The sequence below is a fragment of the Pongo pygmaeus genome, chromosome 1 (genome assembly GCF_028885625.2).
Source record: "Pongo pygmaeus isolate AG05252 chromosome 1, NHGRI_mPonPyg2-v2.0_pri, whole genome shotgun sequence".
Classification (NCBI taxonomy): domain Eukaryota; kingdom Metazoa; phylum Chordata; class Mammalia; order Primates; family Hominidae; genus Pongo; species Pongo pygmaeus.
This window is the reverse complement of record NC_072373.2, coordinates 37,328,700-37,354,616: the sequence shown is the minus strand read 5'-3', so window position 1 is coordinate 37,354,616 and position 25,917 is coordinate 37,328,700. Positions and strand designations below refer to the sequence as shown.

The 25,917-nt window shown below is 38.2% G+C and overlaps 1 protein-coding gene across 2 annotated transcripts in view; it reads left to right on the top strand.

The window, feature by feature from the left end:
- The window catches only part of DTL (denticleless E3 ubiquitin protein ligase homolog), a 69,305-nt gene that overhangs the window by 1,150 nt on the left and 42,238 nt on the right, over window positions 1-25,917 (top strand). The window contains exons 2-6 of one of the 2 annotated variants that reach the window (XM_054457560.2): window positions 6,356-6,481; window positions 8,040-8,138; window positions 10,524-10,585; window positions 10,670-10,790; window positions 25,585-25,650. In XM_054457560.2, the coding sequence (XP_054313535.1) occupies window positions 6,356-6,481; window positions 8,040-8,138; window positions 10,524-10,585; window positions 10,670-10,790; window positions 25,585-25,650 (474 nt within the window). The remainder of the gene's footprint in view (window positions 1-6,355; window positions 6,482-8,039; window positions 8,139-10,523; window positions 10,586-10,669; window positions 10,791-25,584; window positions 25,651-25,917) is intronic. The other variant, XM_063672258.1, reaches the window with a different exon arrangement.

Sequence of the window (25,917 nt, the reverse complement as noted above, 5' to 3'; positions counted from 1 at the left end):
TGTCATCAACTTAAACTTTTTGGTAAGTTTCTGATAAGGGAGCTAACTACCCAGACTAACCTTGGACAGAAATAAAATCTCACTCATGTGAAGGTCGACTATAGCCAGAGGTTCTTTTTCCCCTTGACACCATGTGGAAAACGAACCTGAAAAGGGAATTTTTATATTCAGGGATGAGTCTAGGAAAATGATATTGAGAAAGAGACTGAGAAGTAGTCCCTCAACTTCCTGCTAGCAGTCTGAAACTTTATACCATCCTTATTTATTTCCCTCTTAAGATAATCTTTGTAATTATACTTAAATAATCCTCTTTCTGTCTCTCCTGGGACCTTGTTTGAGTAACTTCTTTGTCCTCTGTTTAAGAGTGACAGTACGCACAGTGGCTAAGAGCTTTGTCTTTGAAGTTAAACTACCTGGGTTTTATTATACCTCCATACCTTACTGTATGTGTGTCCTGGGGGAGCTGTTCAGCCTCTATTTTGTGACAGATTTTCTCCTAATTCTCCATGTGTTTACCTTTCCCTTCCCTCTTTCCTATTCAAAGTACTCATTCGTTGTTACATAATAGTCACTGAAATTCATTCATTATTATATGTTACCCACTGAAATCTATAGAATTGTCTCCTTTCCTCTTCAATGTTGGTGTTCCATCCTTGACCCCTTTTCTTCTTCTACCTACTCCTTTGGATGATTACAGCCATAACCAGGGCTTCTTCCACTTCTACGTACATACAACCTTCTATTACTTATATAGTAAGTCCTCACTTAATGTCTAGATAGGCTCTTGGAAACTGTGACTTTAGGGAAAACAATGTATAACTAAACTAACTACCATAGGCTACTTGATATAAATAAGAATTAAGTTCCAGTGGCATATTTTGGTCACACAAACACCACCGAACTTCTAAAGAAAGACTCAAAGCACTTTTAATATTAAATGTTGAAATAATTGTGTGCTGTACATATATTTGAGAAAGATTAATAAAAACAGGTGAGATAATTATCCAAGTTTTGGTGTATCAGTGAGTGACCTCGGTCACAGTGGCGGTGGGCTAAATCAAGGAATAAATGTTTGCAAAGTGAAAATTGGAAGGAGCACCTCATACCACCATCCAGTTCAAAAACAATCACAAATATGGCAGCTCACTGAGCCCTTTCCTACCAAATCGTTTATTGTCATTCATTTGTATGATTATTGTAAGGTTTACCCATTTTTATTTTACAATTATTTGTATTCATTCATTTTCTGACACACTTATTCCAGCTCAGGGCTGTGGGTGCCCAGAGCCTGTCCCGGCAGCTCATGGTACAAGGTGGAAACCAGCTCTAGACCAGACACTATTTCATCACAGGAAGCACTCACACACACTCATTGTCTACTGGGACCATGTAGACACACCAGTGAACCTAACATACACATCTTTGGCATGTGGGAGGAAACCAGAGTACCTGGAGAAAACCCCTATGAACATGGGGAGAGCATGTACAAACTCCACACAGCCAATGGCCTCAAACAGGAATTGATTTTTTCCTCATAAACAGTATGAGGAAATGACATTGTACAAAATTATGTTATTGGAAGACTTCCTGTACCTGAGATTCATTTCTATAAAAGCTGTGTGGGTTGATTATCATTAGACGGTCAATCCCACAAGCATCTCAAACTCAAATACCCAAAACTGGCCACAAGCATCTCAAACTCAAATACCCAAAACTGAACTCAACTTTTCCCCCAAACCTGCAATATTACCAATTTTAGGGAGTGGCCTCATTATTTAAACCTGCCAGAAACCTGAGTCAATTAAAGACTTCTTCATCTTCCTCATAGTTACACATTCAAAACATTTTGTTAAAATCTCTTGAATCCATCCTCTCTTCTTTATGTGTAATGATTATGCATCTTTACTGTATCCTGGATGTGTTCTATTTTTACCATTCTATTTCCCTAGGTTGGGCCCTAATGCCTTCTTGTCTGGATTGTAAGAAGTCTCCCAGATGGCCTTCCTAGTTTGTCTATCTTCAGTTTATTCTCCACATTGCTGCTAATGATCCTTCTAAAATGGAAATCTGATTACTCTTCTGTGTGTTTTTAAATTGATATCTAAAAGTTTTTATTATAAACTTAAACAAATGCAAAGAATATAATTTCTGACCATATTGGGAATATTGACATTTTAAAAATAACAATGCTGTATCACTCTTTTAAGTGTATCTAATATAATTTAAATACTATAGTGATTTGATAATCACATCATCCATTTTTTAGAAAAATACGAACAAACTCCTCTTTATCTGCTAGACATTCCATATAGCTGCTTTTTCCTCTTGAATTTATTTCCATTTCATTTCTCCTACAGAATTTCTCCTAATGTAATTTAATTTTATGCTTGAAAAGCTCTTTTACTGATCACTCTGTCATACCCTTCTGTGTCAAAAAATGTGTTTAAATTGCTGTTTTCTGTCATAAGCCTCCAAGTATTAAAACTTCTTTATGGATTGAATTTTCAATTCAATTATTAGTACTATATGATTGATTAAAACAATATAGATTACCAATTTTAATAATTATTAACCAAAAGTAAAATTTTATTGGAAGTACATCTTTTTAAAGAGATGAATTTGGGTGTTTATGGTCCCTTTATTGAAGGCATTATTTAATCATCTCTTAGTTAAGGTTCTACCAGTTTATTTGTTTTTATTTAAAAATATTTGATACCCAAAAGTTTTTATTCTTTGGATCAGTGCAAGGTTTAAGATTGGGGCACGGGAATGCCTTTCTTTTTATAAAGTGGAAGAAAGGAAGTGATGAAGGGAAAGGGAAAAAGTGGTACCTCAACCTTCTCAGAGACATCAGGTTTTTCAGACAGGTGAGTTTTAGAAATGCGTATATAGTCATCCAATTGCTTAGAAATGGAGATAACATTTTGAGAAATGCATCATTAGGTAATTTTATCATTGTGCAAACATCACAGAGTATAAACACAAAGCTAGATAGTGTAACTACTACACACCTAAGCTATATATTTTTCCTAGGCTATAAACCTGTATAACATGTTACTGTATTGAATACCGTAGGCAACTGTAACACAATGGTAAGTATTTGTGTATCTAAACATAGAAAAGGTTCAGTAAAAATAGGATATAAAAGATAAAAAATGGTACACCTGTGGAGGGTGCTTACTGTTAATCGGAGCTTGCAGGACCGGGGGTTGCTGTGAGTGAATCAGTGAGTGAGTGGTCAGTCAGCACGAAGACCTGGGACATTATACTACTGTGGACTTTATAAACACTCTATACTTAGGCTGCATTAAATTGATTAAAAAATACTTTCTTCAATAATAAATTAACCTTAGCTTACTGTAACTTTTAAACTTAAAAACATCTTAAATTTTTTAACTTTTTGACCCTTGTGGTAACAGGTAGCATAAAGCACACATTGTATAATTGTACAAAATATTTTATTTCTTCATATCCTTATTCTATAAGTTTTTTTATTTTAAATGTTTTTCTTTTCTTAACTTTTCAAACCTTTTGTTAAAAACTAAGACACAATAGGAATTTTTAAGCTCCATTATAATCTTGTAAGACCACCATTGTGTATGCGGTCTGTCTTTGGCCAAAATGCCATTACATGGCATATGACTGTATATCGTAGTTGAGTACAGTAGTACCTCCTTATCCTTGAAGGATACGTTCCAAGACCCAACCCTATGTATGCTGTGTTTTTTACTATACAGACACATACCTATGATTAAGTTTAGGCACAGTAAGAGATTAACAATAACTAATAATAACATAGAACAATTATAACGATATTCTATAATAAAAGTTATGTGAAAGTGGCCTCTCGGAATATCTCGTTGTACTATACTTGCCCTTCTCATGATGATGTGAGATGATATAATACCTACAACATGAAGAGATGAAGTGAGATGAATGATGTAGGCAGGCACTGTGATATAACATTAGGCTACTACTCCCAACTATGTGACAGACCTTCCAACTATGTGACAGACAAAGCAGCTTCCATGTGATATAACATTAGGCTACTACTCCCAACTATGTGACAGACCTTCCAACTATGTGACAGACAAAGCAGCTAAGGGACTAAAGAGCAGGTAACGTATATGGCACTGATACTCTGGACACAGGGATGATTCATATCCTGGACAGGTCAGGGTAGGACAGTGTGAAATTTTCTTGCCACTCAAAATGGCACACAATTTAAAACATGAATTGTTTATTTCTGGAATTTTCAGTTTAATAGTTTCAGACCATCGACTATAGGCAACTGAAACCACGAAAAGCGAAACCACGGGTGAGGGGTAACTACTGTATCTGGAAATTGAGTCTCTGAAAACTCTCATGTTCTTGTATACTACTTGGAATATGTGCATGTAACTCCAGGGGCTTAAGTTGTACAATGAGGAAATAATAGCTTTTTCCAAATGTGTTGTGGAGGAAAGCATTACAGTTACATGTTCATAACACAATAAGGATCCAAAAGTAGCTTAGGGGGGTTCATCAGTGAAGTGTGTATTGCAGGGATTGCATAAGTAGAGGGGTAGGCAAGGACCAATCACTCACCATTCATTGGTATTTGGATGTTAATTGTAGGCAATGAGGCAGAGTTAAAGAGTCATTGTTTAATTGTAAAAAATTGTAGATTTTTTGGAGTGTATCATCTTCATTTCAACCAAGTTGTTCAAAAGTCCCTTTTGAGTTTGTATTTTGCAGTTGATTTTTTTTAAAATTCCAAAACGTGTATATTTACATAACCTTTGAACAGAGGCTTTTGTTTTTACACACTTATTCTGTAGGTTAATACTTGTGACCTCAACATAACTATTGCATTTTTGCGGGGCTGGGGGGATGGGGACAGAGTGTCGCTCTGTTGCCCAGGCTGGAGTGCAGTGGCGAGGTCTCGGCTCACGGCATGCTCCGCCTCCCAGGTTCACTCCATTCTCCTGCCTCAGCCTCCGAGTAGCTGGGACTACAGGTGCCTGCCACCACGCCTGGCTAATTTTTGTTTGTTTGTTTTTTGGGGTTTTTTTTGTATTTTTAGTAGAGACGGGGTTTCACCGTGTTAGCCAGGATGGTCTCAGATCTCCTGACCTCGTGGTCCGCCTGCCTTGGCCTCCCGAAGTGCTGGGATTCCAGGCGTGACAGACCGCGCCCGGCCTATTGCATTCTTTTAGTGGTCTTTAACAGCTCCTTTACAATGATATCTGATGTTGAAATTATGACATGATGGCCCCAGAGCTAATTAAATTTGGATTAAATTTCTTTGGTGCCCTTCTGTTGATTCCTTCAGATTATGTCTATGAACATCCAAATGTAGATTTGTCAGGCTAAGAAGTATTCTCCACATAGTACTTTTGATGAAAAGTGGGAATTCAGAGTACCCTAAAATGTGAGTTTGTTAATTATTTAAGATGCTTTCAATAGATTGTAAACTCAGTGTTTCCTCCAATGCTTGTTGAACATTTGGTTTTCAGTAATTACTTGTTGAATGAATGTTTATTTTGTATATTTAAAATGTCTTGATCACAAATAAGTATGTTAAAAACAAATCTCTGAAGATGTCTTTACTATGTAGGAGCATAGTGCACGTTAGATCTCTGACCCAAGCAGAATAAACTTTTCTTCCACCCCGAGTCTCTTATTCTCTGTTCTAAATTCAGTGAAAATTTACCCATCTTTCAAGACCTCCTGTAAAGACTCCCTGACCCACTACCACTAGCCAGGGCTAACTAAATGTTTTCTAGGGGTAGGTACATAGCACTTCACTTTACAATTTCTCTAATAAAATTTAAGATATTATAATTGTTGCTATTAACATTTTAGATTCCCACAATTTCAACACTAAAGGAAAAAGGAAGTAAATTTGGTGAATATGTTACTGGCTATAGTAGTTGCATTGACATATATTATTTTCTTTGGCTCTTTGACCATTGGATTTTGTATGATGTTCTGGAATAAGAATTTAATTGAAGGGGAGAGCAGTTTTAATGGAATGCTTTTGTGGTTGTCTCTTTGGTAGGAGAAGGGGGAAGATCTTTTTTAATATGCAGAGGCCTCTTGTTTCTTCTAATCTCAATGTACTAGTGAGAGTCTCCATTTTAGGTAGTAAGCCCAAAGCTATACCTCCCCAGAAGTTGGAAGTGCTCTTTCATTTTTCCCTTAGGACTCCTTAATGAAATAACAGAAATGGTGTCTTCCATAGATATTAATAGTAAGTGGATCTATGTTAATATCTAAAGTTTCTTAAGGACAAATATTTACCCCTGAATTTGTTAAAAATGCTGAAATGTGATGCTCTATTGGAATTCTATAAGGAATTGTCTTGTTTTAGGATGGTCTTCACAATACCCTCTACAATCCCTTCTGACTGGTTATCAGTGCAGTGGTAATGATGAACACACTTCTTATGGAGAAACAGGAGTCCCAGTTCCTCCTTTTGGATGTACCTTCTCTTCTGGTAAGAGAATTACTATCTAGGCAAGGCTTGGACAGAAATGATCTGTTTCACACTTATAGGGAAAATATACTAGAGTATTTCCCTTTCAAAGAAAAGTAAATTAGGTGGATGTTAAGAGTTTTTGTAAAAACTGTTGTCTTCTGATTTATAAAATAGACTTTTTTTAATCTCTGTACATCATTAGCATAACTATATGTTTCCTCTAAAGCATAAGACTATTATAGCACCATTTTTAAAAAGTCGATATAAGGAAAGGGTTGCAAAGGTTCAGCTACTATGAAAACTGTTTTATCCAGTAGATACATACCCTTTGATCTGGTTGAATGTATCTTTCTGTGACTCATTGGGGAATATATGAACAGAAATAGAAGTACTTCGGCCAGGCTCAGTGGCTCACACCTGAAATCCCAGCACTTTAGGAGGCCAAGGTAGGTCTGGGCACAGTGGCTGACACTTGTAATCCCAGAACTTTGGGAGACGAAGGCAGGTGGATCACTTGAGGTCAGGAGTTCGAGGCCAGCCTGGCCAACATGGTGAAATCCCGTCTCTACTAAAATTGCAAAAAATCAGCTGGGTGTGGTGGCGCACCCCTGTAATCCCAGCTACTTGGGAGGCTGAGACAAGAGAATCACTTGAACCTGAGAGGCAGAGGTTGCAGTGAGCCAAGATCGTGCCATTGCATTCCAGCCTGGGTGACAGAGTGAGACTTCATCTCCAAAAAAAAAAGAAGAAAGAAATAGAAGTATTTGTCTCCACCCATAATAGTTTGAGAGGAAAGAAAAAGTTGTGAAAAGGAAATTTAAAGCTAATAGACTCCTTATAAAAATTAGCCGGGCGTGGTGGTGCATGCCTGTAGTCCCAGCTACTGGGGAGGCTGAGGCAAGAGAATCGCTTGAACCTGGGAGGCGGAGGTTGCAGTGAGCCGAGATCACGCCACTGCATTCCTGCCTAGGTGACATAGCGAGACTGTCTCTCAAAAACAAACAAAAACTAATAGAATATTACATAGTCATGATTGTGGTAAAAATAAGTAAATAAAAATATGATTAAAAAAACTAATAGACTCAGCCTGCTGGCGGCCTACATCATCATATGCCTTTGTTTGCCATTGGCCAGTACCACTCTTGTTTTAAGTACTACCCTCGATTTAGCACTTCTCTAAATACAAGATTATCTGAAGAAAATTTTGGTGGTTTTGAGTAAGCTTAAAAATTTTTGTGGCTAGGCGTGGTGGCTCACGCCTGTAATCCCAGCACTTTGGGAGGCTGAGGCGGGTGGATCACTTGAGGTCAGGAGTTCAAGAGCAGCCTGACCAACATGGTGAAACCCCGTCTCTAGTAAAAATACAAAATTAGCTGGGCGTGGTGGTGCATGCCTGTAATCCCAGCTACTTGGGAGGCTGAGGCAGGAGAATCACTTGAACCCGGGAGGTGGAGGTTGCAGTGAGCCGAATTGCACCATTGCACTCCAGCCTGGGTGACAGAGCAAGACTCCGTCTGGAAAAAAAAAAAAAATTTGTGTTACTCTTTATATATTTTATTCTTTATTTCTGCTTTAGCTCCCAATATGGAACATGTACTAGCAGTTGCCAATGAAGAAGGCTTTGTTCGATTGTATAACACAGAATCACAAAGTTTCAGAAAGAAGTGCTTCAAAGGTAAGTCTAGGTCTACAATTTTTGTTTTAACGTTTAAAAAACTTTGCAAACCCTTAAGTATATTATTATTTGAACACATTCTGTTTTAGTCTGTCTTGTGTTGCTATAAAGGAATAACTGAGACTGGGTAGTTTATAAAGAAAAAGTTTACTTGGTGCGTGATTCTGCTGGCTAGAATATTAGACATCTGGTGAAGGCCTCAGGCTGCCCCCACTCCTGGCAGAAGGCAAAGAGGAGCCCATGAATACAGAGGTCACGTGGCAAGAGAAGGGCGTAGTACCAAGCTCTTTTTTAACAATCAGCTCTCCAGGGAACTAGTAGAGTGAGAACTCACTCATCTTTTCACCTCTTAGGGAGGGCATTAATCTGTTCATGAGGGATCCACCCCCATGACCCAAATGCCTCCCATTAGGTCCCACTTCCAACTTTGGGGATTAAATTGTAACATGAGATTTGGGAAAGGACAAACATCTGAAGTATATATAACACATTCCCAATTATATTAACTTCTGATTAAGTCTTTTTAGGGACCAGATTAGATGTGAATGGTGGACTGCCTATCTGTCAATAACTGTTAACTGTGACAATGCCTTTGTTTAAGTTAAGAAAAATACTTTTTAGGATTAAAAACAATTCTTCAAAAAGTTGAATCTTTAACACTTAATGTGGTTAGAGAAGTGTTGCTTTAAAATACTTATATTAATCAAGCATTTGTCATGTTTAAAGCAAAGTTCTAACCTTAAGAAGCTGATAATTTGGAACCCATAAGTCAAGTGTCAAAATAACTGAAATAAAACAAAGACTATAAATGATGTAGAAGTAGAAAGAAAACACACTGGTGTCAAAGAGAGAGCTCTCATGTAGTAAAGAAGGCTAGAAAAATTTATGAAGGATGGGTCATTTGAGTTGGATGATGGTATTTAGACCAGTGGAAATGGAAGGGGGCACTCCAGGTGAAGGGAAAAGCATTAGCAAAGGTCTAGAGATAGAAAAGCCTAGGATATAATAAAATAGGAAGTGACCAATTTGTTTGGAATAAGATACCGAGAACAGTGAGAGATGAGGCTTGCAACCAAGATAAAGACTAAAGAATGCAAAATGTTGAATGTCAAACTAAAGTATTTTACATTCCATTCAGAGAGCATCATGAAGTTCTTTTTGTTTTTGGTTTTTTGTTGTTGTTGTTGTATTTTTGGTAGAGATGGGGTTTCACCACATTAGCCAGGCTGGTTAACTCCTGGCCTCAAGTGATCTGCCTGCCTCAGCCTCCCAAAGTGCTGGGATTACAGGTGTGAGCCACTGTGCCCAGCCAGTATCATGAAGATTTTTGAACTGGAATATATTTCAGAAAGATTCCATTTTAGAGAATATGTTACTAGTGAACTCATGGAAAGGAATTTGACATCAGATGGTAGCAGTTCTCATGTAGTAAGGGAATGTGTAATTTCTGTGAGTCCACAAATTGTCTTTGCTCATGCCAAAGGGTGCTGACCACTGATTTTTTATGTGTGCATCTTTATTTTTATTATTTTATTTTAAGTTCAGGGTACATGTGCAGGACATGCAGGTTTGTTACGTAGGTAAACATGTGCCATGGTGGTTTTGCTGCGCATATCAACCCATCACCTAGGTATTAAGCCTAGCATGCATTAGCTATTTTTCCTGATGTTCTCCCTCTCCGTGCTCCCCCGCAAGAGGCCCCAGTGTGTGTTGTTCCCCTCCCTGTGTCCGTGTGTTCTCATTCAGCTCCCACTTATGAGTGAGAACATACGGTGTTTGGTTTTCTGTTTGTGCGTTAGTTTGCTGAGGATAATGATTTCCAGCTCCATCCATGTCCCTGCAAAGGACATGATCTCATTCCTTTTTATGGCTGCATTGTATTCCATGGTGTATATGTACCACATTTTCTTTATCCAGTCTATCATTGATGGGCATTTGGGTTGATTCCATGTCTTTGCTATTGTGAATAGTGCTGCAGTGAACATATGCATGCATGTATCTTTATAATAGAATGATTTATGTTCCTTTGGGTATATACCCAGTAATGGGATTGCTGGGTCAAATGGTATTTCTGGTTCTAGGTCTTTGAGGAAGCGCCACACTGTCTTCCACAATGGTTGAATTAATTTACATTCCCACCAACAGTGTAAAACTGTTCCTGTCTCTCCGCAGCCTTGGCAGCATCTGTTGTTTCTTGACTTTTTAAATAATTGCCATTCTGACTGGCGTGAGATGATATCTCATTGTGGTTTTGATTTGCATTTCTCTAATGATTGACTACTGATCATTTTACTACTACAGCTTTCCAGGCATTTAAACTTATATTAATATGGCTGCTACAGAATACAATTTAGACATTTCACATTTACCATTTTCTTTGTTTAGAATGGATGGCTCACTGGAATGCCGTCTTTGACCTGGCCTGGGTTCCTGGTGAACTTAAACTTGTAAGTGACTTTATTTCATTAGGATCTGGGTAAATACTGATAAGGGATTGCTTTATTAAATTGTGCTTACCTTATTTTTGAAAGGTTACAGCAGCAGGTGATCAAACAGCCAAATTTTGGGACGTAAAAGCTGGTGAGCTGATTGGAACATGCAAAGGTCATCAATGCAGCCTCAAGTCAGTTGCCTTTTCTAAGTTTGAGAAAGGTAGGTTTGTGCTTATCTTCTTTCATCTCCTTAACCTTCTTTGCAGTGGGGAGATAAGAACCTATAATTGTTTCTACCGTTTCCCCTATCAAAGTTACTACTTTACCTACATAGATGATTAAGATTCTTTTTTTGGAGACAGTTTTGTTCTGTTTCCCAGGCTGGAGTGCAGTGGCGCCATCTCGGCTCACTGCTACCTCCGCTGCCTCCCGGGTTCAAGTGATTCTCCTGCGTCAGCCTCCGGAGTAGCTGGGACTACAGGTGCGCATCACTGTGCCCAGCTAATTTTTTGTATTTTTAGTAGAGACGGGGTTTCACCATGTTGGCCAGGCTGGTCTACAACTCCTGAGCTTGGGCAATCCACCTGCCTCAGCCTCCCAAAGTGCTAGGATTACAGGTGTGACCCACTGCACCCAGCCAGGTGATTAAGATTCTAGTATGACTGAAAATCTTAATAAAATTAAATTGGTTTTAGGCCCACTCTTCTGGACATTATCTCTAGCTTGTCCCTGAAAGTCAAGAGTCTTTGATAAGTTTTTCTATAATCTTGCACATAAGGTAAAGATTTATAAATAGCTACAATACCATTGTTCAACTTTGATTGTTCATTGAAGTTAAAACCTTGTACTGGGCACTCATTAACTCTATTTGTAAAACAGTTACTTTAACTCTACTTGTAAAATCTAAATGAGCTGTAAGGCTGATAAACAACATGATTTTCTACCTAAAAATTTATCATGTATTTGGTTTAAATGGCCTGTTTTTTGTTTTTTACTTGTTTTTTTGTTTGTTTTTTGAGATGGAGTCTCTGTTACCCAGGCTGGAGTGCAGAGGCTCGATCTCGGCTCACTGCAGCCTCCACCCGCCGGGTTCAAGCAGTCCTCTGCCTCAGCCTCCCAAGTACCTGGGATTACAGGAGCCTGCCACCACACCCAGCTAATTTTTGTATTTTTAGTAGAGCTGGGGTTTCACCATCTTGGCGAGGCTGGTCTTGAACTCCTGACCTCGTGATCCACCTGCCTCGGCCTCCTAAAGTGCTGGGATTACAGGCGTAAGCCACCACACCCAGCCAAATGGCCCAATTTTCTATTATGTTTTCAACTATTACTTAAAATTGATTTTCCTATGTTTATATTGTTATAATGGACAAGGAAGATTTAAGAGTTATATAACAGCACAGTACTGTAGCAGCTAGGGAAAAACTTATCAGTGGTGTCTGAATAAGCGCTTCATTTCTGTTTTTTTGTTTTGTTTTCTCCTTACCATTTGTTTCTCACTAAATAAATTTTTTTAAATGGACCAAGAAACATTTCTCTCAAAGGAGTCTCTGAAGTAATCTGACTTTAATCGCTGAATAATAGTGACAGACATTATAATCTCCTTTATCACTAAAAAAAAAGTACTCTATTTTAAAAATCAAATGTTTTCATTTATTCACCTAAGCCATTTAGGAGGTTAAGCTGGTTTGGACTGGTTTTTTGTTTGTTTGTTTGTTTTTTGAGACAAAGCCTCACTCTTGCCCAGGCTGGAATGCAGTGGTGTGATCTTGGCTCACTGCAACCTCCACCTCCCAGGTTCAAGCAGTTCTCATGCCTCAGCCTCCCAAGTAACTGGGATTACAGGCGTGCACCACCACGCCCGGCTAATTTTTGTATTTTTAGTAGAGACAGGGTTTTGCCAGGTTGGTCTCGAACTCCTAACCTCAAGTGATCTGCCCACCTTGGTTTCCCAAAGTGCTGAGATTACAGGCATGAGCCACCATGCCCAGCCGGGCTTGGACTTTTAAGAAAGTCAGTTTTAATCTACTGTGGTTGCAGTTGAAACTGGAACCTTGAAGGGGAAATATGGCATGATTTTTCTTATTTCTGCATAACTTTATTAACATATTTAAGTAGTTAGGTATGCTTGTGTTCTAGTTTTCTACACTCCTGTGTCATAGTTCAGAGTTTGTAAAAATAATTTTAAGATAATGAAAATTTACCTAACTAAAGAGTAGTGGAAAACATATCTTTTGGTCCTTTTGCTTAATTTTTACAACTCTGCATGTGAATCAGCCTATGACAATGAGCTGTAGAAGAAAAGGCACTGAGTTAGAGATTGGAGCAGGTGGCTTTTTTCATGATTTTCAGTAGTTCATAGGTGCTGTAGTGTAAATTAGTCTGATCAGATACTACTCCCAAGCCCTGTGGTTTGTTTTGGTAAAACAGAATAGATAATAGCTCCACTCACTCCATCAGCCATAAGCCCTCTTGCAGAGCAAACCTTTGCAACTAAACATGGAAGCCCTTTGTTTTATTCTGGCCTCCTGGGCAAAGTGATTTTTACCTCCTTGGGCCTTCATTTTCTAATTTTATGAGGTAAATACCTAGTCTATTTAGGTCACAAAAATATTGTAGACATAAAAGTGAGGTGAAATATGAATACTTTTTTTTTTTTAATCTGAGCTCATTATGGTGGCTCATGCCTATAATCCAGCAACTTGGGAGGCTGAGAAGGATTGCTTGAGGCCAGGAGTTCAAGACCAGCCTGGGTAACATAGTGAGACCCTATATCTAAGAAAATAAAAAATTAGCTTGGTACAGTGGTATGCACCTATAGTCCGAGCTACTTGGGAGGCTGAGGTGGGAGGATCGCTTGAGCCCAGGAGTTTGCAGCTGTAGTGAGCTTTGATTGTGCCATCGTACTCTAGCCTGGGTAATAGAGTGAGACCCAGTCTCAAAATAAATTAATTAAATCAATCGATCTATCTATAATCAAACAGAGGACATATAAATACTTAGTGTTTTGTGGGGGTTTTTGTAGGTAGTATGGTAGAAAACATCTTTGGTCCAGTTCCTTCCACCCTACGTGGGTAGGATACAAATAATCCTAACTGGACATAGTCATGCTAATGGAATTTGCCTTCCCTAAGTATCTACCAACTAAAAGCAAAGAAAATGGACTCAGATAAGTGCTTTGTGTGGCAAAAGGGCAGGTATTAGAACTTTTAGTGGATAATTAAAATTGATTATAAATTTATTTCTATTTCCTCTCCTACAAACTTACCTATATTTACACCTTCTTTCTCATTCTTCATTCTCAAGTTTTAATTAAATGAGAATCTCTTGCAAGTGGGCCAGGCATTTTTTTTTTTAAGTTCCTCAAGGGATTCCAATGTGTAGCTAAAATTGAGAAACATTCTTGATCCTTCCCAAGACCTTCCACCAACACATGTATCCCCACTACCCTGTATCTTCAAGTTCTCCCTCTCTATTGGCTGTTTCTCCTTAGGAAAGACTCAAGAATGTCTATAGCCTATTTTCCCAAATGTCTTAACCCTGTGTTCTCTTTTAGTTGTTACTGTTTCATATTTTCCATCTCCTTTAATTTGGTTTAATCTATTTTCCACATCTAGCCCTCTTCCTGAAATCACTCTTGCTAAGGTTATTAATTATCTAATTATCAGAAAGCATGAAACTTTTCAGGTCTTTTCTTCTGCTTGTATAATATGTTACACTTTTGGTCTTTTATAAAATTGCAATAAAAGTCTTTGCTTAGAATCTCTGATATCCCACTCCCTCTGGTACTCCTTCTGTCCTTCTCTTTATTCTTTCATAGTTGCTTTTACCTAGCTTGAAGTGTTAGCAAGGCCCAGGATTTGGTGTTTAGCCTTTTTTTGCTTTCAACCTATACCTTCTTGGACAGTTTCATCTGTACCAGTTTTGTTTTGTTTTTCATCCTACTTGTGTTGACCCAGATCTATATTCCTAGCCTTAACCTTTCTGCAAGTACTTCAGATTCAACATATCAAAAACTGAACCCACAATTTCCTCCCTGAACTCATGATTTCTCCCTGGCAATGCCATCTTTTTCCTCTCCTTTGATATCATTTCCTTGAACAACTTCATTTAACATTTCTTACAGTGTGAGTCTGATGGTAATAATTTACCTTCGTTTTTCTTTACCTGAAAATGTCCTTATTTCATCATCATTCTCGAAGGACATTTTTGTTGGATATGAAATTCTGGGTCAACAGCTTTTTTTTCCTTTCATTGCCTAAAGTGGTTCCACTATCATCTCTGCTTTCATTGAGAACTCTGTGGTTGTTAAAATCATTTCCCTGTATATAATATGCTGTTTTTCTTGACTACTTTCAGGATTTTCTGTCTTTGGTTTCTAGCAGTTTGACTGTGGTATGTCTAGTCATGGTTCCCTTCACAGTTTTCCTGTTTGAGGCTTGCTGAGCTTTTTGTATTTGTAAATTCCTTTTTACTGAATAGGAATTTTTCTATCATTTCTTGAAATACTTTTTCCGGGCCAGGTATGGTGGCTCAGGCCTGTAATCCAAGCACTTTGAGAGGCTGAGGCAGGCAGATCACCTGAGGTCAGGAGTTCAAGACCAGCCAGGCCAACATGATGAAACCCCATCTTTACTAAAAATACAAAAATTAGCCAGGCGTTGTGGTGGGTACCTGTAATCCCAGCTACTCAGGAGGTTGAGGCAGGAGAATCGCTTGAACCTGGGAGGCAGAGGTTGCAGTTAGCTGAGATCGCACCACTGCACTCCACACTCCACACTCCAGCCTGGGCAACAGAGCGAGACTCTGCCTCAAAAAAAAAAAAGAAAGAAATATTTTTTTCTGCCTAATTTATTCATATTCTCTCTCCTCCCTGCTTGTTCTGTTACCTTAATTACTCATATATATATATATATATGTTTTTTTTTTCCAATTACTCATGTATTTGACTTTTCTAAATTATCCCATGCATCGTTGAGGTTTTCTTTTTTTTCAATTATCCTAAACTTAAGATAAAATGAACAAGCCATAAAATTTATCTATTTAAAGTGCACGGTTTAGTGGTTTTTAGTTTATTCACTAAGTTGTGCAGCTATCACCACAATCTAAATTTAGAATCTTTTCATCAGCCCAAAAAGAAACTTGTACGCATTAGCAGTACTTTCACCCATTCCTTCCAAACCTATACAACCACTATAGTAATTTCGGTCTCTATAGATTTGCCCATTATACACATGCATACAAATGGAATGATACAATGTGTGGTCTTCTGTGACCGGCTTCTTTAATTTAGCCTAATGTTCAGTTCTGTTTTTCTCTGTCTTCTTCAAATTGAATGATTTCTATTAATTTGTCCTGAAGTTCACTTTCTCTATTTTCTCCAGTCTGTTCTTAGGCCTATCCAGTGACTTTTTTTTATTTCAGATACTGGTTTTCAGTTCTAAAATTTTCTTATTTTTTTTTTAAGACAGGATCTTGCTCTGTTGCCCAGGTTAGAGGGCAGTACCATGATCATAGGCGCATGCCACCATGCCTGGCTAATTTCTTTTTGTATTTTTTGTAGAGATGGGGTTTCATCCATGGTTGGTCTTGAACTTCTGGGCCCAAGGGATCTGTCAACCCCGGCCTCCCAAAATGCTGGGATTACAGGCATGAGCCACAGTGCCTGACCTTTTCATTTGTTTGTTTGTTTCCTGCTGAGATTTATCATCTTTTTATTGTATACAAGTGTATATATTTTTTTCTTCCTTTTTTTGTTTTTTTTTGTTGTTGTTGTTGTTTGAGACAGGGTCTCACTCTGTCACCCAGTTTGGAGTGCAGTGGCGAAATCTGCTCACTGCAACCTCTGCCTCCCAGGCTCAAGTGATCCTCCCACCTCAGCCTCCCAAGTAGCTGAGGCTGTAGGTGCATGCCACCACACCCGACTAATTTTTGTATTTTTTGTAGAGATGCGGTTTCGCCATGTTGCCCAGGCTAAGTGTACGTTTCTTTAACTCATTTAACATGGTTATGTATCCTTTACAACCTTATCTGATAAATCAATATCTGGATTATCTTGGGATTGGCTTCCATTGATTTATTTTCCCTTGTGAATAATTCGTTTTCCTGGCTCTTTGTAAGTCAAGTAATTTAAGATTATATTCGGGACATTGCGAGTGGTATGTTGAATTCTAGATTCTGTTATATTGCTTAGAAAAGAGTTGGTGTTCCTTTTTTAACAGGCAATTCACTTGTTTAGATCCAAATTGAAGACTGTCACACCTACAGGAGGGCAGTGGATCTTATCTCAATTATTTTCTTTAGTTTAAGCCTCAGCTGCAAACTGCTTTCAGTTTCTCTTGCTCATATGGTACAGGGGTCAGCCAGAGACTTGGACTGAGTTTAAACACGGAATTATGGGTTCCCTTTCTCTAGCTGTCTCTAGGTTTTCCCCATCCCCTCACTCTCTAACTGTTCTTGTTGCTCCCAGTCTCCTTTTCCTGGTTCTTCTGGCTTGAAAGATGGCAGATTTTTAAATTTGCATTTTAGCTGCCTGGTATTATATTAATGCTGCAACTTTGGCTGTCCTCAAGGTAAAACCACAAAAAAAACCCAGTAACTTAATCTCAGACCAATCATTTGCTAAAGATGTTGACTCTCCTTCAAAAATTGCATGTTTAAGAGGAAAGTGGGCCAGGCGTGGTGGCTCATGCCTGTAATCCCAGCACTTTGCAAGGCTAAGGTGGGCTGATCACCTGAGGTCAGGAGTTCGAGACCAGCCTGACCAAGATGGTAAAACCCTGTCTCTACCAAAAATATAAAAAATTAGCCAGGTGTGGTGACACATGCGTGTGATCCCAGCTACTCGGGAGGCTGAGGCAGGAGAAGCACTTGAACCTGAGAGACGAGGTTGCAGTGAGCCAAGATCGTGCCACTGCACTCCAGCCTGGGTGACAGCGAGACACCATCTCAAAAAAAAAAAAAAAAAAAGGGAAAGTGGTAACTTAAAGGGAGGAGTAAATTTTATCCCCAAACAACAGTTTCTATTTTAGGTGGAGTAAATTCCAACAAAAGAGGGGAAAAATGAACCTGAGTGAGAGTCTGTACAACCAAAGCTGTTAAAAGGAATGAATAGTGCCTGACACTTAAAAAGTGCTGAATTAGACTAATGGTTTCAACATGGCTGACTAGATGCATCTGGTACACACCTCTTTCACGGAGTGGAACCAAAATAGTGAGATATTATAGTGATAGTGAGATCATAGATAATCACACTTCAAATAGATCCTCTAAGAACACTGGGATTCAACAGAGAAGTGACAAGAAGCTCCAGAAGCGAGGAAGGAGAGAAAGTAAAGCAGCCTGTTTGGCTGGGATCAGCTAGGAATCTGGAGAGGCTTCCTATGCAGGGAAAGAGTAAGTGAGAGACCCCCAGCAGCCCAAATACCCACCGTGAACCCTAATAATAGCCATGGGAGACCCCTTGATGCTCACGGACCCTGAGACTAACATAGGGAGCTGCGTGGAGACTTCGTGAAGGCATTGCTCCAGGGAGATATCATACTGGGTCCTACAAACCCTCAAGTCCTAAGCAGCTGTAACACTGTGACTTTCAGAGCCCAGCCCCCACCAGACTGTGTCCTGCCCTGCCACCCAGGCTGAATTGGGAGCCACACACAGCGACCTCATTCCCCTGAGTGGAGGGGCAGCTGCACATTTTCATACTCTCCAAGGACAAATTCCACTGCCTGCAACCACCACCACTCTGGGCTGCTGCAGGGCAGAGGTGTAAGCAAAACTCAGTCCCTTAACTGCCTGCCTATGGGTACTCCCAGGGAAAGCAACCCCACTCTCCATGTCAGTACTGCAGCATAGCTGCTGCTGCCCCTTACCTGAGCATTCCACCGGAAGCCTGGAGATCACCCCACCCCTGCCTTCCATAGCCAGCACCTGCATGCACCACCAGGATCACTGAGGGCAATTCCACCCAGCCTGGCTTCATACCCGCCACTACCCAAGCACACCCTGTGGGAGGCCTGAGGATTGCCCAGTTCAGTTCATCACCAGTGGTGCCTGAGCACTCCTCCTAGAGTCTAAAGTTGGGCCTACTCAATCTGCTGCTACTACCATAGCTGGCACCAACCTGTACATGCAACCTGCAGGTCTAGGGACTGGCCTGCCCAACCTGTCACAGCCACCGCCAACACTAGTACGGAACACTTGGGTTCCAGGGGATTTTTTCATCACTGCTACTGTCATCATCCACACCACTCCACACCTGCCCAGGGGCTCAAGAACTTGCCCACCCACCTGGCCCACTGCTGCCATTTCCAATACTTGAGTAAGCCATCTGAAGGCCCAAGAATCTACCTGCCTGGATCCATTAACACCAGTGCCAGTGTATGCTGCCTTGGGGCCAAAGGACACACAGGCTCAGACCACTGCTGCCACCACTGGGGCCTGAAGACTGGCCCACCTGGTATTTCAATTTCTGGCAAAACTTAACCAGTCTGCACTAAAAACCACACTCTAATCTACCAATGAAACCAGATACCAATGACTCTATTTATGGCCAAAAGGAATGATGGAGACTATGCTACTGCATGCATCCAGAACCAAAGCCAAGTGTCCTTTCCAGCCATCACCATAGATACATCTTCAGGAAAATGTTCTCCACTACAAACCAAATTCAAAAAATTAGAAAAAGCAACTGTTACACCAGGTGCACAAATGTCAACATAAAAACACAGAGAAATCAAAAAGCAAGGATATGTGACACATCCAAAGGAACACAGTAATTCTTCAGCAACAAATCCCAATCAAAAAGGAATTCTCAAAATCCTGGAAAAATGATCCAAAATATTGATACTAAGGAAGCTCAGTGAGAGACAAGAGAATTCTGAAAGACAATACAAAGAAACAGAAAAATAATTAAGGAAATGAATGAGAAATCTACCAAAGAGATAGGTATCATAAAATAGAGATAAATTCTGGAACTACAGAATTCATTTAATGAAATATAAAATACCTTTCAAAGCTTCAACAATAGACTAGATCAAGCAGAAGAATCCCAGAACTTGAAGATGTTTTGAAGATCTTTTAAAATAACCTAGTCAGACAAAAATAGAGAAAAAATAATAAAGATGAATGACTAAAGCTTTCATGGCATATGGGACACTATAAAGTGGCCAAATATATGAATTTTCAGTGTCCCAGAAGGCAAAGATAAAATGAAAGGGTTAGAAAGCCTATTTAACAAAATAATAGGTGAAAACTTCCCAAGTCTAGCAAGAGATTTATATATCCACATACAGGAGGCTCCAAGATCCCCACATGGATGTAATTCAAAAAGGTTTTTTTTCCATGGCACATTGTAGTCAAACTCAAAAGTCAAAGACAAAGTGCAAATTCTAAAAGCAGAGAAAAAACATCTAGTCACCTATAAAAGAAACCCCATCAGACCTAACAGCAGATTTCTCGGCAGAAATCTTATAGTTCAGGAGAGAATTAGATGATATATTCAACTGCTTAAAGAAAAAAAAAAAAACCTGCCACCCAAGAATACTACACCCAGTAAAATTATCCTTCATAAATAAAAGAGAAATAAAGTCTTTCCCAAACAAGCAAAAGCTGAGGAAATTAATCACCAGTAGATGGGCCATACAAAAAATACTAAAAGGAGTCTTATACCGGGAAGTGAAGAGCAATATCTACTGTCATGAAAACACAAGAAAATATAAAAACTACTGGTAAGCAAACACACAAACAAGAAAGAGGAAAGACTGAAATGTTACCACTACAGAATACCATGAAACCACAATGATAAAAAGTACCAAAGAAAGGAAGGAACAAAGGATATACAAAACAACCAAAAGTCAATCAATAAAGTTAGGAATAAGCCTTCACATATCAATAACATTGAATGTAAACATGTTAAACTTTCCATTTAAAAGGTACAGACTGAGCAAATAGACAAATGTGACCTAATTATATGCTGCCTACAAGAAATGCATCTCACCTGTGAAGACACGTATAAACTGAAAATAAAGGAATGTAAAAAGATACTACATGCAAATGGAAACCAAAAGCAAGCAAGAATAGCTATAGTTACATCAGATAAAACAGACTTTATGTCAAAAGCAGTAAGAAGAAACGAAGGTTATTCTATGATGATAAATCAGTTCAGCCAAAGGATATATCAATTCTAAACATGTATATACCTAACACTGGAGCACATAGATATATAAAGCCAATACTATTAGATCTAAAGGGAGAGACTCCAGTGCAATAACAGTTGAGGACTTCAGCCACCCCACTCAGCATTAGACAGATATCTAGAAAGAAAATTGGATTTAAACTGCACATTAGACCAAATGAACCTAACAGATATTTACAGAACATTTCATCCAACGGCTACAGAACACACATTCTTCTCATCAGCAAACAGAATATTCTCCAAGACAGACCACATGTTAAGACACAAAACAAGTCTCAACAAATTTTTAAAAATTGAAATAATATCAGGAATCTTCTCAGACCACAATGGAATAAAACTAGAAATCAACAACAAAAGGAAGTTTGGAAACTACAAATACATGGAAATTAGGCAGTATGATTATGAATGACTTGGGTCAAGGAAGAAATTAAGAAGGAAATTTTTACAATTCTTGAAACAAATGAAAGTTGAAACCCAACATACCATAACCCATGGGATACAATAAAAGCAGTACTAAGAGGAAAAAATTTATAGCAATACGCACCTATACCAAAAAAGTAGAAAGACTTTAAAAGAATCTAACAATGTACCTCAAGGAACTAGAAAAGCAAGAACAAACCAAACCCCAAATTAATAGAGGAAAATAATAAATAGAGCAGAACTAAATAAAATAGAGACTTAAAAAAACAAGAAAAAGGGTCAACAAAACAAAACGTTGGTTTTTGGAAAAGATAAACAAAATCAATAAAGTACTTGCTAGAATAACCAAGAAAAAAAAGAAAGATGGTCTTAAATAAAATCAGAAATGAAAAAGGAAACATTACAACTGATAACACAGAAATACAAAAGATCATCAGAAACTATTGTGTACAACTATACACTAACTAGAAAACCTAGAGGAAATGAATAGATTACAGGGCACATACAACCTACCAAGACTGAATCAGAAAGAAATAGGAAACCTGATCAAATCAATAGTAACAAGATCAAAGCAATAATAAAAAGTCTTCCAACAAAGAAAACTTCAGGACCAGATGGCTTCACTGCTGAATTCTACCAAACTTTTAAAGAACTAACACCAGTTCTCCTCAAACTATTCCAAAAATTGAAAAAGATGGAAATTCTCCCTAACTCATTCTACAAGGCCAGCATTATTCTGATACCAAAACCAGACAAGGACAAGGACACACACAAAAAAACTACAGAACATATGGACGTAGATGCAAAAATCCTCAACAGAATACTAGCAAACTGAATTCAACAGCACATTAAAAAAAAAAAAAAAAATACACCATGATCAAGTGGGATTTATCCCAGGAATGCAAGAATAGCTCAACATACACAAATCAATAAACATGATACATACATCACATCAACAGAATGAAGGACAAAAACCATATGATCATTTTAGTAGATACAGAAAAATAATTTGATAAAATTCAGCATCCCCTCCGAATTAAAAAACTCAACCAACTAGGCATAGAAGGAACATATCTCAAAAAGGCTATATATGACAGACTCACAGTTAACTCCACACTGAATTGAAAAAAGCTGGAAGCCTTTCCCTTGAGAATTGGAACAAGACAAGAACGCACACTTTTCACCACTCCTATTCAACATGGTACTGGAAGTTCTACCCAGAGCAATCAGATGAGAGAAAGAAGTAAAAAGTATCCAAATTGGAAAAGAAGTCATATTTTCCTTGGCTGATGTTATGATCTTATATCTAGAAAAACTTAAAGACTCTATAAAAAAAAAAACAAACGTCAGATCTGATAAATTCATTAAAAGTTGCAGTATAAAAAATCAACATACAAAAAAAATAGCATTTCTATACATCGATAATGAATTAGTTGAGAGAGAAATCAGGAAGGCAATCCCATTTACAATAGCTACAAAAAAATAAAGCACCTAGGAATAAATTTAGCCAGAAGTGAAAGATCTCTACAAGGAAAAGTATGAAACACTGATCAAAGAAATTGAAGAGGAGACAAATGGAAAGAGACCTCATGCTCATGGATGGGAAAAATTATTATTTTTAAAATGGCCATACTACCCCAAGCAATCTACAGATTCAGTGCAATCCCCATCAAAATACCAACATCATTTTTCACAGAAGTAGAAAGAACAATCTTAAAATTTATGTGGAGCCAAAAAGAACCCAAATGCCAAAGCAATCCTAAGCAAAAAGAATATAGCTAATATAATAACTAAAACAGCATGGCATAAAAACAGACACAGAGACCAATGGAACAGAACAGAGAATTCAGAAATAAATCCATATATTTACAGCCAATTGATTTTCAATAAAGGTGCCAAGAACATACAATAAACGGTGCTGGGAAAACTGGGTATCCACATGCAGAAGAATGAAACTGTACCTCTATCTCACTATATTAAAGAAAATCAAGATAGGCCGGACATGGTGGCTCATGCCTGTAATCCTAGCACTTTGGGAGGCCAAGGCAGGTGGATTGCCTGAGCCCAGGAGTTCAAGACCAGCCTGGGCAACATGGCAAAACGCCACCTCTACTAAAATACAAAAAATTAGCTTGACGTGGTAGGCGTGCCTGTAGTCCCAGTTCCTTGGAAGGCTGAGGCATGAGAATCGCTTGAGCACAGGAGGCAGAGATTGCAGTGAGCCAAGATAGCACCACTGCACTCCACCCTGGTTGACACAGTGAGACTCAGTCTCAAAAAAAAAAAAAATCAAGATGGATTATAAAGACTTAAATGTAAGACCTGAAACAATAAAACTACTAGAAGAAAACATAGGGAAAACACTTCAGGATATTGGTTTAGGCAAAGATTTTATGGCCAAGAACTCAAAAGCATAGACAACAAGAACAAATAGATAAACTAGACTATAAACTAAAAAGCTTCTGCATGCCAAAACCTTTTGAATGGGAAGTATTTGCAAACTATTTATCTGATAAGGGAATAATATGTAGAATGTATACAAGGAACTCGAACAACTCAACAGTAGAAAAGACAAAATATTAAAAAGTAGGCAAACCCAGACTGGGCAATGTGATAAAACTGTCTCTACAAAGAAATACAAAAAAATTAACTGGGCATGGTGGTGTACTACTGTAGTCCCAGCTACTTGGTGGGGCTGAGATGAGAGGATCACCAAGCCCTGAGCGGTGATTACACCACTGTACTCCAGCCTGAGTGATAGAGTGAGATCCTGTCTCAAAAAAAAAAAAAGTAGGCAAAGACCATGAATAGACATTTCGTGAAAGAAGACATACAAATGGCCAACAAGTAAGTGAAAAACTGCTCAACATGACTAATAACCACAGTGAGATATCATCTTAACCCAGTTAGAATGGCTATTATTAAACAAAACATGCTGGCAAGGATGTGGAGAAAAGAGAACTCTTGTACACTGTTGGTGGAAATGTAAATTAGTCCAGCCACTATGGAAAACAGATTTCTCAAAAAAAAAAAAAAACACAAATAGAATTACCATTGATCTAGCAGTCTCACTATTGGGTATCGATCCAAAGAAAAACTGTATCAAAGGAATAACTGCAGTCACATTATTGCAACACTATTCACAATAGCCAAGATATGGAATCAACCTATTAACGAACAAATAGAAGTTTTTAAAATGTAGTATATACACAATTGAATACTATTTGGCCATAAGGAAATGTCATTCACATCAACATTATGTTAAATAAGCCAGGCACGAAAGATAAATTTCACGTTCCCACTTATATGTGGGTGCTAAAACAGTATCATGGAGGTAGAGAGTAGAATGATAAATAACCAGAGGCTGGAAAGTGAGTGGGTGTGAGGGGGGAATGAAGAAAGGTTGCTTGATGGATACAAGCATAAAGTTAGATAGAAGATATAAGTTCCATTGTTCGATACCTGACTATTGTCACCTTACAAATGATTGTATATTTCAAGCAGCTAGAAGAGAGAACTTAAAATGTTCCCAGCACATAGAAATGATGAATACTCAAGGTGATGGATACCCCAGATACCCTGACTTGATCATAACACATTCTATGCAGGCATCAAAATATCACATATACCCCATAAATATGTAAAATATTATGTATCAGTAAGAAAAATTGCATGTTTTCATTCAGTTTCCACAGAGCCCTCAGGTAGCCGTTTTTGTGTTTTATCCCATTTACAACTAATGGAAGTGGATTAGTTTAAGTGCTCACTCTTTCACAAAGGAAGCAGGGTTTTTTTCTGGCTTAATTTTAAAGAATAAAACATTACAGATAAATTGAAGTTCTCCTATAGTGCCTTCTCCAATCTCATTGCATCCCAGAGGCAACCTGTTTTACAAACTTCATACGGATCTGGTCCATATTTTTATACTGAGCCAATACAGTTTAGAGGTTTGGAGTGTAAGCTCTGGATTCATACTGCCAGGAATACCTTTACAAGTTACTTATCCTCTCTGTGCCTCTCTTGGTACCTACTTAATAAGGTTGATAGCAAGGGTTGAGATAATTTTTATAAAACACGTGGGATAGTAGCTAACATTTAGAATAAGAAGCACTCTGTATTTTGACTCTTGATTGTTATTCTTACTACAACTGTACTATATACTTTATATGGGTTTTAAAAATTAACGGGTGATTCTATAAAGTTTTGGTTCAAAATTAGCATCTCAAGCTCTTCGTAATCTTTTTTCCTATTTGTTATTGAGCCATATATTTTTAAATGTTTGATCTCCAGTGCCAGATACAATACCTAGCACATAATAGATAGTCTAGGAAATTTAAATTGAAATATATGTGTCATTGACTGGTTTTGTTAACCTCTTAATAATCTGTTTATTTCCCCACAGCTGTATTCTGTACAGGTGGAAGAGATGGCAACATTATGGTCTGGGATACCAGGTGCAACAAAAAAGGTTATCTAGATCTATTTTAATTTTAAGAGATTTGGGATTACCCTGTACTTAATTTTGAGTGAAAGAGTTAGTGATTTCATCTGCTTACCACCAGGGGGCATGTACTCATAATTCCCCATTTCTGCTCACTGTTCCAGATCTCAGGATCTTAGTCATTGTTACAAGTATTACACTCATGTATTTATCTCATATTGTCTTCTGAATTATAATGCCATTTACCCACATTATTGATGCACTTAAAAATATTAATACGCAGCCTCACTGGTA